General features: G+C 42.8%; 1 protein-coding gene across 3 annotated transcripts in view; it reads left to right on the plus strand.

Moving 5' to 3' along the window:
- The first annotated feature begins 2443 nt into the window (after positions 1-2443).
- The window catches only part of LOC147617837 (solanesyl-diphosphate synthase 1, mitochondrial-like), a 105399-nt gene continuing 89343 nt past the window's right edge, over positions 2444-18499 (plus strand). Inside the window, exons 1-5 of one of the 3 annotated variants that reach the window (XM_086776095.1) lie at positions 2444-2582; positions 3163-3323; positions 4380-4475; positions 4799-4879; positions 6216-6287. In XM_086776095.1, coding sequence (XP_086632221.1) covers positions 2516-2582; positions 3163-3323; positions 4380-4475; positions 4799-4879; positions 6216-6287 — 477 coding nt within the window. In that variant the 5' untranslated portion in view covers positions 2444-2515. Of the gene's footprint in view, positions 2583-2776; positions 3067-3162; positions 3324-4379; positions 4476-4798; positions 4880-6215; positions 6288-18499 lie in introns of those variants that run through there. The other 2 variants (XM_086776096.1, XM_086776093.1) reach the window with 2 other exon arrangements.

Genomic DNA, 18499 nt, shown 5'->3' on the forward strand with positions numbered 1-18499 from the left:
TACCTAAATGGAATCCAACACAGGATCAGTGAAGAGCTCACCGACAGTGGTTGGAAAGAGCTAGCAAAGTACTACATTGGTTCTCTTTGTGCATTTTTGATTCAATGGCTATGCAAATTACCAGTTGTCATTCCCCGAAAGATGCTTGGGATACTCTCATGAAAAATTATGGTAATGTCACGATACCCCATCCCCGGTTGGTGGTAGAGGTTGCGCGGCAGTGGAGGAGCTGGTGCTACCGTCTGAACTGGTATTGTTGGTGGCTAGTTTGCAGCATCCAAGTGTGGGGGAGGTTTCTTTCTAGACTTGCTGTTGTAATAGCATCTATGGTGTGGCCTGTCATATCGCAGATAGCACAATATCGGTTGGTGCTGAAATTTTCCTTGAGGTGCCCTCGCTTCCCACATTTCACAACACGGAAGATGTTGCCTTTGGTGTTGAGCCCAGTGCTTCTCCCCTCGATTTCAGCCCAAGCTGTGATTAGTATATATTCTACTGATTCTGCAGTATTTTGGCTCTTCGGGGACTGGCGCTTCTCCCCAAATCGGAATCACTCTTCGAATCATCACCTGTTCAAGTGGTAGCGTCGTCTTCCTCAATAGAAGATTCCGGATCGCTTTGCTATTTCTTCTTCTTTGACTTCTTAGTCTTTCGTGTAGCCTTCACCAACAACGTGCGTTCTACTCGAATTGTTGCCATTACAAGATCATCAAAAATAGGAATATAAGGATAGATTTGAAGCGGAACCCACCGATTGGAGTAATATTTTGCTAAATAAATACTATAAATGGAAATACAAATGAATGACAACTTGTACATTAACATTCTCCAGGCACATTGTGAGGTGTGTTATGTCTTCTTCTTTCTTTCCGAACACACTAAAGTCATCCACCACAAACACCCTCATGAACATGGTCAGATATTCATAAAATATTTCTTGAACCATCCTTTGGAATGTAGTAGGAGCATTTTTCAACCCGAACGTCATCACATTAGAGGCAAATTCCCCCCATTCTGTTTACAAAGGCTATCGGATGTCACTTGGAAGTAAGGTGAAATGCCTAGGTTGGAACATTGATGGTGTAAGGAGGACAAAGTGTAGCAAAGTCATCCAAAATTGTTATACTAGAGTGTTGACTACATGCTTTTTTTCTGAGTGGCATTACTAAGATACAAGAGGTCACATTTATGTGGTTTTACCTAGATGATGTCACACAATCATAGCACCTTGACACTGATAATATCTCCCCCATTCTACTCCTCCCTGCCATTTGGCCCATCCAAGAGGGAACAAACTTGACTCAAGAAGATGAGAAAAAACTTGGTTCTTTTGCTACTTTTAAATTAGCAACTAGATGTTGGTTGAAGGAAGAACATATGGATTTACAACCAATAAAACTCTAAATATTGAAAGTGAAGGTATTGAGGGCTAGGTTCATCCTCTAATGTAAATCAAGGTATCACAAATGAAGTAGCAAAGAATCCTATAAGTGAGTTCAATATGATGGGCATGGACTCAATCGAGAGAAGTGAAGTCTGCATGAATTGGAGAACATGCATTTCATGAGAAGTAGAGAAGCGAATAAACTCTACATTATCAATGGATTGAGTAATAATTGTTGAAAACAAGGTCATTAAACAATATGAGTATGAGGTGTTTAAGAAAATTTGAGTATGAGGTGTTTGAGATAAAAGGAGATGGACGAGATAAAATATCCTATGAGGTACATATAGAGACTCAACCTTGGGTACATGTCTGAAAAGGGTTCGTTCATGGGAAAAAGTCTTGTGTTGCATGTAAATAGATTACATATTCATACGACAAGTCTTGGGATTGCATCAAAACGAGAACATATTTATACATCAACCAATGATATTGGCACATTTTATCATCTTTACAAATTTTTGTGAGCTTCTAGTTTTAAGAAAGGGACTTAGTCAAAAGTTGACAAGAATTTCTTGGAAGCTCTCGGCCAAAGCTCCCTGAAAAATACTTTCCCTAAAAAGCTAACTCTAACACTAGTGAGAGTACTGGCAATGGATCAGGGCATGTGTTATATACCAGTGTTTGGGAAGCTTGCAACAACTTGATCTTTGGTAAGCTCACAAGGGCCCAAGTTGAGAACTCTACGGCTCTTGGGAGAATCCAAGCTAAATTCAGAGACTTTTGAAAGGGCCTCGCAGTTCCCGATCTAGTGAGACTGAAGCACCCAGGTGACGTTGCTTGGTGTGCAGCTCAATGCTAGCATAACACGTAGACTGATATGAGTGTACACATATAATATTTCCCTTTCTATCTAGTTCAATAAAGTTATTAAGTTCCTTAAAAGAAAAGTTAAGTAAGTGTACACTCATATGTTAACATGAATAGGCATATATGCCTACATAACATACTCTAATGTTTAAATAGGCATATATAACTGAATGTTTAATAATTTAAAACGTGAGGGTTTCGTACTGCGCCGGGGTGCTACTACTGCTGCTGTGCGTGTCCGTCATGATCGAGGGGTAAGCCATGCAGGTCGCCAAGCTTCTCTCGCGTCGCCGCTCACTCTCCGCCACTAAGTCTATTCCTTCTGCGGGTAAGCTTCTGAGCTTTTGCTTTTCTCCTTTCTTACCGCAAATTTTCCCCATATATTTTCTCTCCCTTGCCTTCCTTAGCATCTTTGCTTTCTGATTTTTTAAAGAAGCTTGTTGTTGGCAAGCGTCCTTTTTTTTTTTGATTCGTTCAGCAGTTGGGTACTTAATTTCTAGAGTGTATATATAACTCAGTTTTGGCCGATCAAAATTCACATACAACTTTTTTCTTTTTCTTTTGTTGAGTTTTAATCTTTCTTGAATTCTTATAAGTAAAGTAGTAAGCTTGGATCTCAGCTGGATAGATCATTTGGGTGGTGATGAAAGGCAGATTTCTATGCCAAAAGCAAGCATTTTGGCTTTCTGTGGCACTCCACTTCTACAAATCCCAGAAATCACCCACCAGAAGTTTAATGATTGAGCTAACTGATAACGCCTTGCCTTCCATTTTCTTGATTAAGGTTTTATGGGGATATTTACACCCACAAGGCTAGTCGTTACACCTTATAATCATGGGAGATTGTTTTCTTATCTCTTGTACTGTTTTTTTATCAATCCAAATATGATTTCTTGTTTGTGTTATAGCTTGGGTTCATGTAGGGGACACAATATCACATTCTGGTGACATCAGAACCACGTTACTCTCGGGTAAAGCATTTGCATTACCCACAACACGAACACACAATACCTTAGCACGATATTTTGGTTCAAGGTGCAGTTGCTTCATCGAGTTCTTGCCAAGACTTGTAAGTTGTTATATTTAGTGTATTTAGCTAACATCTTGCAAATGTGTGACGTTTTTTAATCATGGTGCAAAGCCATGGTCGTCGTGTTCTTCTATTTCTTTTGTTTTTCTATCAAACTAAGACGTCACATTTCAACACAATGACATGGACTCCTGGGAAGCCTCTTCTATGCTTTCTCTGAAGGCAACACGTGGGTCTGATTAAACATACTACCTGGATAATGTCTTTAGTTACAATGGCATGCCGAACAAACTAGTATCTAATTGATGACATTGAGCTGAGGGAAGTATGCATGAGCAGATATTGATGTGGATTTGATGGACAATATCTTATGAACCATCCTAAGGAACAATAAATGTGCAAGAGTGGATACAATGACACTGGCTATGAATCGGGTTGGGACTAGGTTAAACTAGTAGTGCCCTCCACAAGGGAGCCCTAATTAAAGGGAAAGTGGGCTCAGAAAATGGAATCTGTCGAAAGGTGCAGATCCCTTATTTTGGGTCTCACCATTCTTGGCCTGGCATGTATAAGTTTTTGTCTTTGCATGAGACATTTGGGCACTTGAGTTCATCTTCTCTAGCAGTAAAATCATGTATTCTTGCGAATGTGTTTGGCCTTTTTAATGCACTAAGGGCACAGCATCATAGAACTGACGAAAGATTAGTTTTGCACAACAACGAATATGGCATCAGCACTGGGTCGTATGCGTGGGAGGAAAAAATAAACTCATCAACAGCTTTTCTTTCAGTTATACATGATACACATGGGGGGATTTGCATTGTGGTGCCTTTTACTTTAGATTTGTGTTTCTTCGGGAAGTTAAAAAGTTGGCTGAAAATATTTGGCAACTTGGGAGGTTCAAGAAGTCCCTTAATGATATGATTACTGGCAGTGCTCTTTGCGCTCTTACTTGGTCAGCTTTTTCATTTGTACGAATCTGAGTTGTTTGAAGCTTTATATAAATCATCACCAGGAGAGTGGTTATGGCTTTGCTACAGATTTTAGGTCACCAAATTTTTGATTTGAAGACTTCATACTCTGTAAATTCACTAGGTTGTCGGGCATGAACAACACTTCAGGTTGAGGACTTGCAACAAGTTCCATGATGCTAGCTTTCATCTCGTCAGCAACAGTGATGCTGGATACGAGGTAACATTGATCAGGCTCTCCATGCATGTGTGTGCATGTGTGTGTGCATACGTGTACTAATATGTGTGGATCTGTATTTACATACCATGTGTGCCTGCATGTACATTTACATGCATTCTGTAAACATGGCCAATAGATGCTTGAATGTAGTATACAAAGAGAAGTGGATGTCAGTAGATGCTGGAATGTCAGTATACAAAAGATGTTTGATAGTGTTGGCATTCAAGATGCTTTGGAACCTTTTGTTTTTAGCAAGGAATAACCCATGATTATGATGGCAACATCTAGCACTATTATCTTTGACATTTTGTTTTGGCTTGTAGGAAAAGGTGGACCCTTTTTCTCTTGTTGCAGACGAGCTTGCGTCACTGGCAAACAGGCTGCGGTCAATGGTTTCAACTGAGGTATTCTTTCTTCTCATACCAAAAGTTTTCAGGAATTTTTGGAGAGGTGTGTTAGGATGGACAAAGTCACACGATGCCACTAGAGAACCTATATATAGAGAGAGAAATAAAGAAAGAAAGATTTTTTTAATGTCTAGGAAGGACCCAAAGGGTTTATGAGACCAAGAGGAATACATGTGACCTGTTGGTAATTGTATGGCAGCAAAACAAGGAAAAAAACTGGCTACTCAAAGAACAAGACCCGTGTAGTACTATATGAGTTGTGCATGTACAATGTGATCAACCCAACCAGCCGTGGTGTCCTTATCCAATACTAGTACCATCCTCCTCCATGACAGGGTGCAGTGCTTTGATGAAGTCCACCTCCTGTGGTCCATGTTTCCGGAGTATGTCCTGGATTTGCAACTGACTGGTGGAAGGCCTGATCTCTGGGGCTGGACATCTGGCTCTCGCAAGGGATTTAGCTTTCTCTATAGTGACTCTGCAGGTGCATGGGGCCAGAGAATCTTGGGCTGTGGTATGTCTATGTACAGAGTGATCCCTCTGTCCATGTGGGGCCTGAGTGGCCCCCTTGTCACAGGCTGAGGCAGTCTAAAGAAGTCTGGGGGTGTGAGAAGCATCCCTCTGGCTTTGGTTCCGTGGGCGCTGTCTGAGCATCCCAATGATGACGGCGGAGCACCAGTACTAAGAGGTACATATCTAAGCATCACTGAACCACGTACTTTATAACCCATAAGAGAGGGCTGAATCCATCTCTGAAAAGACAATGGAATCTGCTAATAGGGTGGGGATCTACATAAATAGTGCTCCTCTGGCTCGACTTCCCCAATCGTGCATACCCTGCATATCTGTGCCTCCTGGTGGATGCCTATCCTTCCTTCGGAGAGAAGGAATGCGAGGTATACATGCACAAAGTAGCCTACAAGGTTTTGATAACTCTATTGACATATGTGAGTGCTATCTTGCTACACTTGGCAATGTTGCACATGGCGCCCACAGAGACCATATATATAGAGAGAGAGGAATACAAGGTCTACAGAGATTACATGGATACAGTAACCTACAGGATTTTGACAACTATACTGAGTGCTAGCTTGTGACTGCTTCAAGGTTAGATTTCTTGTTATAAATGCCAACCTATATAATCGCTGTCAGTGGATAATCCTTTATTTGAGAATAAGAAATCATTAGCAGATGCAATTAATCTTGCTGGTTCATGCACCGTGTATGTAAATTTTCATCTTCAAGATTGCAACCATGGTTCGGTTCTTCTCAACACTTTCATGTACAAGATCATTCACCTTTTTGATGAAGTGTGTATGTATTTTTGCAAAAGGTTCCCAAGTTGGCATCTGCTGCGGAGTATTTTTTTAAGACTGGAGTGGAAGGCAAACGCTTTCGACCAATGGTAAGTTGTCTATCTTGCGTTCTCAAAGATTTCTGTGGTGGAATATTTATTATATGTGAAAATTGAGAAATTATCTAATTTTTTCTACAAGCTGTCTGAAAATTGATAAATTTTCAATTTATCTCTGTAAGTTGTCTGTAAATTTTTTGTATAAATACATAAATAAATAAATAAATAAATAAATAGATAGATGATAGTATTATATGTGCGCGCGCGTGCACACACACACACAAACATATATACTGATTGAGGGTACGTAATTCCACCTGTCAGTGTGGAAAGCTTGGTTGAACACAATGCTAATCAATACACTTAAATACACCAAGATTTAATGGACGAACAGGCACAATACAAGATGTAATGTGGCAAGAGACGCACAATGAGCCGGAACGGCCGGCCCCTCCCTCACATAGAGTATATTAATCTTGGGAGAATCAAGTACATAGTGTCATGGGCATTTCTGACCAGATTTCCATACCAATGTATATGAACATAATATTGCAAACAATGTGGTTGTCGGTGAAGATCTGCAAGTCACACTATCCTCTCAAGTGTCCATGTTCCCTACCATGTGCTCTCTGATGTTCCACCAACACATGGTAGCAACAATCTGCAAGAGAGCATGTAGGACAAGAGAACACTATACAAGGTATGTGAACATGGAGTCTCGCTCCTTCCTCCTGCTACTTGGTTTCATAATTAAGCATTAAAGCTTATCAATTGCAAGTAGAGTCGATGATAGTAGAAGTCTTCGCGATGGAAGCGTTTGGAGTGTTGAAATCTTCAATCTGTCCCGAAGGAGTCTCGAGTGTTGAAATCTTCAATCTATCACGATTCTTCATGACAGAAGTCTTCAAGAGGATGAAGGGAATCCTGGGAAAGCTTCCCCTATGGTTCAACTTGAGAAAGGAATGCTAAAATTAGGATTTTCAGCCAAAAGATAAAAAATTACAGCAAATATAAGAGTTGTTTTACTGAATTTTAGTCATTGGGAGTGTGTAGGAGAGTGAATACCACCTGGAAACACTCTTGGAAGCTTGGAAAACACACCAGCAAGCTTGGTTATGTCTTCTCTTTCTCTCTCTAGAAGCAAGCGCCTCCCTTCATGAGTCTCTTTGGCTGTATTTTCTTCACTTTCTCCTTCCCAACTCGAGAGATGATGAGATGTCCACCTTGGGTGTCAGGTAGAGAGGACAAGTTACTTGTGGTGTAACTGGGATGGACACATGGCTGGTTGCTCTCTTTGAACAGAGGACATAAGGTCTAGGCGGTGGGAATTGAGCTTTGTCCACCTCGGCACATCAGTGTGTGCGAACACAAGGTTGGTTATAATTTATAAGTGAGTTTTGGTTGTGCACTCGTCGCGCAAAACTTAATAAAGTGTATACACACTCACTTATAAATTAGTGCTAGTTTCTAAGCTAGGTTTTACCAATACTTGCCACCTGTCACATGCCACGTAACCATGTTAGCAGACAGTTTCATACGCATGGTTCAAGGGCAGGCGTCCCCTTACCCTGAACTACACATTGGTCAGGCAGGCATGAAAACAACATGCAAATTCAATTGCAGGCAAGTACATAAAGATGCTATGCAATGCGGCATTGGTATGGACAATCCCCATTCATGAGACTATACCAAAATAGACATGTTTCAGGCAAGTATACGAGGTACCAGACCCATGGAACACTAATCCTCTAGGCATTTTCGGGCATGTACACAGGCACAAGTCCCAACGGAAAGCCAAGTCCACAATATCATATGAGTGGCATCATAAGAGCACGGGTAGACCAGTTGGGTGGCCAAATGGTGACATCCCCCGACTTCTAAACAGTTATGCACAACTGAAAAGCATCCAAATATGGCTGAAGCAAGTGCAGATAATCTCTAAAGAACTCTTCATCTACCAATTTAGTAACAATGGGAAGATAGTTCTAGAACTTCACAAGGTAACTCCTAACAACTTTGCCTACAACAAGCTTGTGTTCCTTGTGATGCACAATCTGTTCTTTGCCACCACGGACGACGACGACAACGGCCCGGCGGCCGTGACGTGGCCACTGGTGGAGGTGCAGCAGGGGTTGGAGGAGGCGGTAATCTCCTCAAGTTAATCCACATGCGGTGGATCCTCAATTATTGGTTCGTTGGGCTCCGGCCTTACATATTTGCGAAGGAGACTCATATGAAAAGCATTGTGTATGTGTTAATGACTAGGCAATGCCAATCTCAAAGCCATTTCATTGATCTTCTCGATCACTCGAAAAGGCCCATAGTACCTGGTTGTTGCAAGCTTAGGGTATGCACGCTCTTTGCTAGACCTCTTTGCAAGAAGACACTTGTAGATTTCTTGTACCCACGGAACATGCGATTCATCATTCTATTGAATGTAGCCAAGGCATTCGTAAGACCAAAAGGCATAACAAGATACTCATAGAGTCCAAATGCTGTCCTGAAAGTAGTTTTATGTACATCCTCAGGCACCACCACACGCACTCGATGATACCCACTCTTGAGATCAATTCGGCTAAAGCATGCCGATCCATCTAACTTGTCAAGGATATTGTCTATGCTTGGAATCGGAAACCGATTCTTGATGGTAAGCTTTTTCAAAGCTCTATAATCCACACAACGAAAAGATCCATCCTTCTTTTGAACCAAGTGGACGAGTAAACAATATGGGGAAGAGCCTCGCGATGTTGGAAGCTAAGACCTCAACCAAAGTGTGGCTTGAGAGGGGGTGTTGGAGATGCAATCCACACTTCTAGAGAGAATCAGCTCACGTGGTGAGATTGGGTTTGAATCTTGGCAAGTTGAGGTTTCCACAAATTGCTTAGCTATGTCTTCCATCCATTCCAAGCTATTGAGATTACCAAGTGCACATTCCAACAAACATAGGGTTTCAAAGTCATTGGATGTGTTGTGCTTGATTTTACTTTGAAGTTTATTTACACTAGGGCATTCTAGTTTCGTATATTGGAAGGATAAAACCCTAGTTCATTGGTGATTTGCATGATGTTGAAGCCCAAGCGGCTTAGATTTCATTGCTTTAAGCCAAGGAATAGCTTACCATTTTTGATTAGGAGTGGAATCCACTCTGAAAACATGAGCATTAAGCTTGGGCAGCTGCTGCGAGTTTCACCTTGCCTATTGAGTTGTCTCGTGGTGAGACAAGGCATCTTTCAGCGAGGTCACATGTAGTGGGGCCACTAGAATCAAAGACCCATGTCACTTTGGCTAGTTATCATTGCCCATGAAGCTCATGCAGAGAGAGCTGCCTTGTTGGATAAGGGGAAGAGAAAAAGAGAAGAACATGTGTCATATCCCAAGAAGCTCAAGGAGTTCAAGGCAGGGGACAAGTCCGTGAAATTTGATGCCTTTCATGGAGAGTATGATGCCTCTAAAGTACTAGCGTTTGTGGCATAGGTTGATATTGCTTTTAGTGACGAGGTCTTCATTGAGAAGTCTAAAATTCGTCATGCAAGCATGTTCTTGAAAGGAACAGCTGTCCATTGGTGGATCACTGAAAAGACCACCAAAGATCCCTTAAGGACAGATTTTATGCCCAATTCTTGCCTCCTAATGCGGAGTAAACTCTCACCCAAAACTGGGATAGACTCGAGCAAAAAGATAATGAAAGTGTGCAGCAGTATGTCAATAAGTTTTGGAAAGCGTTGCTTGAGGTAACTCCCTTTATGCAAATCTCCGAGGATGAAAGAAAGAGGAACTTTCGCTCCGGATTGCAACCAGCTTATCGTTCAAGCATTGAATTGCACCCGAAACACACTCTGCAATAGCTTATAGCCTCTCCTCTTGCTACGGAGCAATTGGTGCTCCAAATTAAGCAATATCAAGGGGCTTCTAAGGACAAAGAGAAGTCCCAAACCTGCAAAAAGGTGGACAGCCACCTAAAAAGAGTTTTTGGGAGGTCCAGAAGGGAGGTAAAGCTGAAAATACCTCATCTAAGAATCATGGGCCAAAGAAGAACAAATTTGGCTTGACCCCCGAGCAAAGGGAGCAATATGCAAAGGAGGAGAAATGCTTTTCTTGTGGCAGCAAAGAGCATATGTTTAGATAATGCCCTAACCGCAAACCAAAGCATGAGAACAAGCAAACCAAAGCGAATGTGCATGCAGTTCTTGATGTGCAGGGAAGCACAAAGCATGATGGAAAAGAGAGGATGGTATGCAAAGCATGGGGTCAAATCAAGGATTAGCCCGCTCTATTTATGTTTGATGATTGTGCAACAGATAACTTCATCTCTATTCAGATGGTAGCCGCCTTGGGTATTGAGGTTGAGGACATGGGATCTCAAATTGAAGCAGAAGTTGTCTTTGTTGGTAATAAAGAGGTGCAGGTTACCCCACTTATTGGAAAGTTGCGCATACATATCCAGGGTTATCTGATCATGAGCATTTCTTAGTTGCACCACTTAATGGATGTGATGTACTGCTTGGCAAGCCATGGCATCATAGGCTTGAGCTCCGCAAAGAGTACAAGACAAACAGGATTTCCTTTATGCATAGAGGCCGCATGCATGTTATTGATGCTGGCAAGGAAGGGGATTCTATCTGAAAAAGAGTCTTTCTGCGTACTTGGTTTTTGTTCGTGATAGCATTGAACCAAGTCATCTGAATGTGGATGTTGACTCAAGATAGACTGAATTTTCTTGAGTATGAAAAAGAGTCTTTCTTCATACTTGGTTCTTGCTGATGCATTGCCAGTTGAACTACCTCCTCAAAGGCCTGAGGATCATCGCATAGATCTTGTGCCAAGTAGTTCTCCACCTAACAAACTTGCATATCATGTGAGTGCCGCACAACAACAAGAGATCATGAAGCAGGTTAATGAGCTTTTAGAGAAAGGTTTGGTTCAGCCAAGTTGCTCACCTTATTGCTCTCCCGTGGTTCTTGTTCAAAAGAAAGATGGATCATTCCGCGTGTGTGTGGATTATAGAGCTCTAAATAAGCTCACTATCAAGTATAGATTTCCAATCCCGCGTATTGACGATATTCTGGATAAGCTTGATGGCTCGGCTTGTTTCAGCCGTATTGATTTGAAAAGTGGTTATCACCAGATACGAGTGGTGCCACAGGATGTCCACAAAACTGCATTCAGGAGAGCTTTTGGAATGTATGAATTTTTGGTGATGCCTTAATGTCCCAGCCACATTCAATCGTATGATGGATAGGATATTTCGACCCCATCGAAAATTCACAGGTGTATTCTTTGATGACATCTTGGTTTTCTCCAAGAATGAGCAAGAGCATAGGACTCATTTGGCCACAGTGTTTGAAGAGTTGCGGAAGTATAAACTCTTCATTAATGCCAAGAAAAGTGAGTTCTTTCTTTCAGAGATACACTATTTGGGTCACATTGTATCCAAGGATGGTGTAAGAATGGAGCCTGCCGAGATAGAAACCATTCGGAATTGGCCAGAGTTGCAAAATGTACATCAAGTACGTAGTTTTCTGGGATTATGTTCATATTATAAGCGTTTCATAAGGCATTTTGCTATGATTGCCACCCCTCTACATGATCTCACAAAGAAGAAAGCCACTTTTAAATGGACTCCAAAGGAGCAGGATGCCTTCTTGCAACGCAAGCATGCTATCATATCTGGACCCGTATTGATTGTTCCCGACTTGCAAAGGTCATTCATAGTGGAATGTGATGCGTGTGGCGATTGTATAGGGGCTGTCCTAAATCAAGAAGGTCATGCAGTTGCATATGAGAGCCGTCGGTTGCATGATGCCGAGCTTCATATGGACATCTATGAGAAAGAGCTCTTGGCTGTAATTCATGCCTTAAAGATATGGAAACATTATCTTCTTGGGGCTGAATTTGTAGTAAAGACAGATCATCAAAGCTTGAGATACTTTCTATCTCAAACAAAGCTTTCGAAGAAGCAGATGAGAATGGCAAACTTTCTTTCCATGTTTCATTTTCAGATTGTACATATTCCAAGAAAGAAAAATGTGGTGGCAGATGCATTATCCAGGAGGCCTTATTCCACTTGTAGAGTTTGCCTACAACATCATAGTTCATGCCTCCACGGGAAAGGCCCCGTTTGAGATTATTTATGGCAGAGTAGACTTGCCACCCATCCTTCGTACAAAGGATGAGATTTTTGCAGCTGATGAGTATGTGCGTGACTTGGATGTAGCCTTTGCTCAGGTGCGGACAGCCATTGCAAGGTCACAAGACAAGCATAAAAGGGTTGCTGTGTGACAAGCATAGGAGAGACATGCAAGTCAAGGAAGGTGATTGGGTATTGCTGAAATTTGAGAAAGCTAGGCTTCGGAAGAGGCTAGGACGAGAGGGATCATATCCAAAGCTTTCTACTCGATATTATGGACCCTTCCAAGTGATTGACAAGATCAATGAAGTGTCCTTTAGGCTTGCTTTACCCAGCCATTGGAAGATTCACAATGCTTTTCATGTGAGTCTTTTGCGGAAGTATGTGGGGCCAGATCTAGAGGAGCCCGTCACAGAAGATCCGCCAGAAGTTGATGAGCTTCAGGAGATCCTTCAGCCAGAGCAAATTGTATTTCACAAGGAGAGAAAGTTACCACATGGGAAGCTTTCCAGGAGATACCTTGTGAAATTTAAAAATTATTTACCAATTGATGCAAAGTGGGTAGATGAGGATTATTTTGCTGACTACCCTCAGCTTCTACAGGCATATCTTGAGGCTTTTCAGTTGAGGTCAACTGTTTAGAAGTGCCATGTTCACATGGGGCCAGGCTAGTGTCCCATGTGAAAGGGCCAATTTTATGGTGTCACATGGACGGGAGCCCGTGTGCGACCAGTGCTGCGTCACTTGGACGCGAACCAGTTTCGTGTCATCCGTGTGATTTGCTTCGTGCTGTACGGACGGGAGCCTGTTGGTGCCACCCGTGTATAGCCAGGATGGTGTCTTACCTATGGGACTGTCACTCCATAGGTCGACCAAGACATATTTATTTATATTTGTCGTGCCAGTTTTTGTGCCCGACAGGAATCTCTTGTACAAGTTTCATGAAAGGGAGATTTTGTCCACTATTTGTGCACATGCAATTATGGTTGCATGGATAAATTTGTTTTTGCATGACTTGTTTGCGTGTGTTTGCCTGTTATGCCATGCCAGTACACTAGACGGGGATGCTTCCAGTGTACTGTGGAATACTGTTTGCTGACTTGGTGGTGTGGCATGTGAACAGGTGGTAAGTATTGTCATTTTTCCTTTTTAAAAGGTGAAATCCATAAACTAGAGTAAACCTTAATTTTTTATAAGCTAATGTGTTCACACATTTAAAGTTGGGTTGGACATTTACTTTCTAGTGTGGGTGCCCATAAGTGTTAATTATGTATTAAGGTATTATAACCTTTGATAAGCCTTTTTGTATGGAACATTATTGGAAACTGTCCACGTGTGAAGTTGGTGGTCTTTTCTCTCCATCACCTGCTCTCTTTCTCCATCGCATGTACCCGCTTGAAGTTGCCCACGCCTCCTTGTTGCTGGCTGAACTCGCCTGTTGGCTGCTGTACCTGCAGTACCTGCTGTACCTGCCTGTACCAGCCCTGCAGTACTTGCTGTACCCGCCTATTGGCTGTTGTACCTGCTGTCCCTGCTGTACACGCTTGTACCAGCCTTGCAGCCCAGTTGCACCCGCTTGTACCTGCCTGCTGTACCCGCCGAACAGCCCTGCTGCCCATGTGTACGTGCTGGCTGCCCCTGGTGTGCCCACGTGTACCTGCTGGCTGCCCTGGTGTACTTGCTCTGTACTTGTTGCAAGTACAGGTACCTGCATAGTACTTGGTTGGTTGTACCTACACACGTGTGAAGTACCTAATGTGCTTGATTATACGTGCTACAAATTGTACCGGTTGTATCTGGATTGTACTCACCGTACTAGGTGCTCTCATATTCTTTTTCTCATTTGTATAAATCTGAAATTTGCTAATTTAAATTCAGAAAATGCTTTAAGTTGTGTGATGTTGGAGCATGGCATGTATATGCTGACCATGTTCAGGAAATTCTTCCTGATGTGGTTAGTATATTTTTCCCTGTGTGGTGTTGTTAACCGCGCTCTCAGAGCTTCTGAGAGCGAGTGAAGGTTAGACTCACTAGGGAATTTGGGAGAAAAGCACATTGGGGAGAACCAGGCCACGTTCCCTCCGCGGTGCATCCTTGGCCTGCGTTAGTACGGGCGTGCCTGTTGGTGCACGGTTCCGGAAGACGAGTGAAAGGTAGGTGTCCACCCAGTGAAGGTGGAAATGAGCCTGTGATTTGGGGCTACTTTGCCTAACACCTCTTTATCGACTTGAACCAGTTCTATTTGGTTTTTTTCATTCCCTCGTGGAGAAATCTGGCTTGTTAGGCCCGTGACACTCGTACAAATATAAATACTCCAAGAAATACAAAAAGTATTGAGGGGGGACTGGCCCTTTCCGGCCCCAATGCTAGTGTCATTTGTATTTTCAGTATTTCCAGTATTTGTGTTGCTGATGTTGTTTCCATTGTTTAATAACAGTTAAATTAAGTGTTCTAAATATGTGTATATTGTCTTCCGATTTGTAGTCCTCCTCTTGTAGTAGGGAGCGGTCTCATGGGGGCCCTTCAGTGGGTGGACCCTATACTGTATCGTTTTCTACATTCTCATTCTCTTCTCTCTCTCTACTCTCTAAATTTGATGCTAATGATTCTCACCACATAAAGGTATAAAGAAGGCCCTGTTGTGTGTTATCACGATCAAGCTCAGTGCATGTAACATTTTGCTCAATCAATTGATCTTCTTGTTGCTTCATGAGATTCATGAAATTTTGGAACATCGCTTGCATCTGGTCCCCAATTAGAGCAATGCTCCCTGATGCCGTTGCTGTAGAAGTGACACATCCACTTTGTGTGGGACACGTTTCCGGTCGCGTTTCAGAGGCTGGAAACTAACTGTCCTTTGAGGGACAGAGGTCACATTGGAATGGGGAGTGCTTTTGGCGTCTATAAATCAACCACACGTGATTTTTTAAAATTTTATTTTTTGGCTGAGTTTCTTCATCAAAAGGCAAAGCTATGATATTGCTGGAACATGTGGAAGCGTATAGATGAGGATTATGTTTTGATGAATACTTTCAGCTCTTTGTTCTATACAATGTATGGCACAATGTAACGAAAGTAAGAGTGCAGAGAAAGGAGAGAGAGAATACACAAGGTTGGGTCCCAAATACCCTCTGAAGGGTATTTGCTTTATTGAATGAGTAGAATGACAGACTGCTGGCTGTAAATAAGCAAGACTGAATTGACTTGGAGACCTTCACTTGGCTCAGATTGTTTTTAGACTGAAGATGCCCCCTTGATCCACTCTTTTCACCTTGCCTTTACCTCCTCCTTGGCTGCCTCAGCCCTTGGACCTTGGCTGTTGCAGAGTATATGAGATGAATGATGCAAAAGACTGAATATCGCTTATATAGACACCTCATATGCTGGTCGGTTTTCTCTAGGGCCGTCGGCCTGCTCATCATGACGGGGAAAAAACAGCATTTAATGCTATCGCTTCACAAGTGTGCTGCTTGGCCACCTTTGCCATTGGCCGACAGGGGGTCCATGCTGGGCGACAGGGTCCCATGGGACTCTATAAGGCTGTCCTAAGGCATAGCCTATAGGGATGGGCTATGTGTAGCCCCCATAGCCATGGGATCTGTGGTGGCTCTTGGACAAGCTCTTCATGGCTGTCCATGAGAAAGACTACAAATCCTATCTTCTGACCTAGACCGTGTTGCAAGATATGGATCTTGGCTAGGTTAAGGTGAATTAAAGCAAACGAATGCCATTCAAGAGAATCAGTGTCACATGCACTCTCTGCACTGTAGTGCATGGTGACAAATTGGCTCATCATCATCAGTGCAACATTGTACAGTATTAGTTCCATTCAGGATGATATTTGTCGTACGCCATGACCCTAGTGTAATCCTCAGTCCACGCATTCATGCATATACAGTCAGTAGAAACCTTAGGGTTTGCATCAGAAAACATGCTGCACATTGTACATCATTCATGCATAGCATCCAGACCATTGCAGGAACCCCAGATATCATCCAGTATTTATCAGGATATTTACTAGGATTTTTTGGGTATTTTTTTCATCATTTCCAGCATTTATACATCATTATTAAGCATGTAGCATTTATTATGCAGTCGGCCAGCATCTAGTGCCAACTGACTAGCAACAGGGATAGTATAAATGAGAAGGCTTGATTCATTCATTCATTCATCTCATAATTCAGCAATCAACATTTAGGCGCATCAATCTTCAGCCCTACATTCCTCTCAGCTCTCTGCGTTTTGGAGAAGCGTGTCATCCTACAGCTAGAGGAGCATCAACGCTTGTGCATTCAGCCCTCCATCAGCAAACGCAACAGTTCTCAGCATAGCCATAGGTAAACCTTGCCTTTTTTACATCCATATAGTTTTTATAGCATTCATCATATCATCGCTTTGCTCCAGCCACTTGGTGAAGGTAAAACGCAGCATTCATATTCATTTACAACATTCATACTTAGTCTAGAACAGTCCCAAACAGCCCCTCTCTCAGCCCTAGCTTTGCATCCCTCCCTCATTCCATTGGGAAGAGTGCATAGGCTCGAGATTGGACATCTTTGGTGTTTCTACAGCAGTATACAGTTCAGCCCAACACTTGGTCTTCAGAGGTCTTGTGTTTGGCTTATCGTCAGTCACACCGTCAGTCTCTTTAAAGATAATAAAGCAAATACTATCTCAGTAACGGGATAGGGTGCCCTTCAGTGGGTAATTCGGGACCCCATACGGTGTACAGTTCTCATCTCTCTCTCTCTCTCTCTCTCTCTCTCATCTCTCTTTAAAGTTTGAAGTCTTAAAGTGGATTGCTAAAGAAACTCAGGATACAGCAGATGGTGTGAGCATTTGTGTGATAGGATCCTCCAATAGGAATACGTCCGTTGCATGTTACATTGGTATCAGATTCAGCTTGTCCACACACACCGTATCCTAGCGTGAGGGCATCCTTGGATGGTCAGATTGCGTTCCGCACGTCCATCGACTTCAACATCATGTCTACAGAGGAGAGTACCCATCAGCCGGAAGAAGTCTCCCGCTCTTCCAACTGCAGCAGACACCATAGCTCTTCTTAGAGCTCAGAACCAGCTAGCTGCTCATGGAGCGTCTCTAGCTCTTGGAGGTAGCAGCAACACATCCTCCTCTGCCTCCAGCAGTCCCCGACTACATCTCCCTCTTCTTTCAGATGGAACAACAAAGAAGAGAAGACGAGGCCTGAAGGAGAGAAGAAAAAGCAAAAGCAGAAGCAAGAAAACAACAAGAAAAAGTAGAAAGACGGGATTATGAGGAAGCCCAATGTAGGATCGACGAAGACCGCTGTTAGGCTGAACTCACCGCTCGGGAGCACCAACGAGAGCTCGATCGAGAACGTATGTTACTCGAGCACCAAAGGGAAAAGGAGGCCATTCATCTTAGATACCAGCACCTCTCTTCAGCATCCCCCGCCTCAGGTGCCACTAGCCAGCAGTCCGCAGCATCAACTACCGTCATTCACAGAGTCAACCAAATTTCAGTAAGTATGATGATAAGTGTGATCATTTAGCAGTTAATCAGTTCATTCATCAATTTACTGCTCATTTTCCATTAGCTAGGAATCAAGATCACAGATCCTTAGGGTAGAGTCCACGTAATGGCTCCCCATCTCACTGGTGAGGCAGTCACTTGGTGGCAGCATTGGTCTAATCTTTATACAGACTAGACCACAGGTGTCACAGCTTTTAGCTAGGATACCTTTGTCCATGACCTAAAGACCAGATTTCTTCCGCCCCAGTAGATGACCGGTCTGGCAGATGAGTTCTATGGACTCAGGCAGAACGGATGCCCAGTGCTTCAGTTTTCCGGCAAGGTTGTTACTTTAGCACAGCAGTTATGGCTATTTGCGCAGGCCAAGATGGAGTAATTCATTCGTGGATTGGATCCTAACATTTGGTTGACAGTTTGTAACTTTGAACCCAGTACATATGACCGGGCTTTGACTCTCGCTCAGAATGAAGAAATGAAGATGAACGGAGGCAAGCCCAAGCAGTCATCCCAGTCCAGTACCAAACCCCAGTAGCAGCAATCCATTGCACAGCTAGGGAAAGGTAATGCATCTTCTAAAGATGCTAAGAAGGATGGCAGTAATAGCTCCAGCTCAGGGGGTAAG

The sequence above is a fragment of the Cibotium barometz genome, chromosome 36, assembly GCF_041138505.1.
Source record: "Cibotium barometz isolate CiBa-2024 chromosome 36, ASM4113850v1, whole genome shotgun sequence".
In the NCBI taxonomy this organism is placed as follows: domain Eukaryota; kingdom Viridiplantae; phylum Streptophyta; class Polypodiopsida; order Cyatheales; family Cibotiaceae; genus Cibotium; species Cibotium barometz.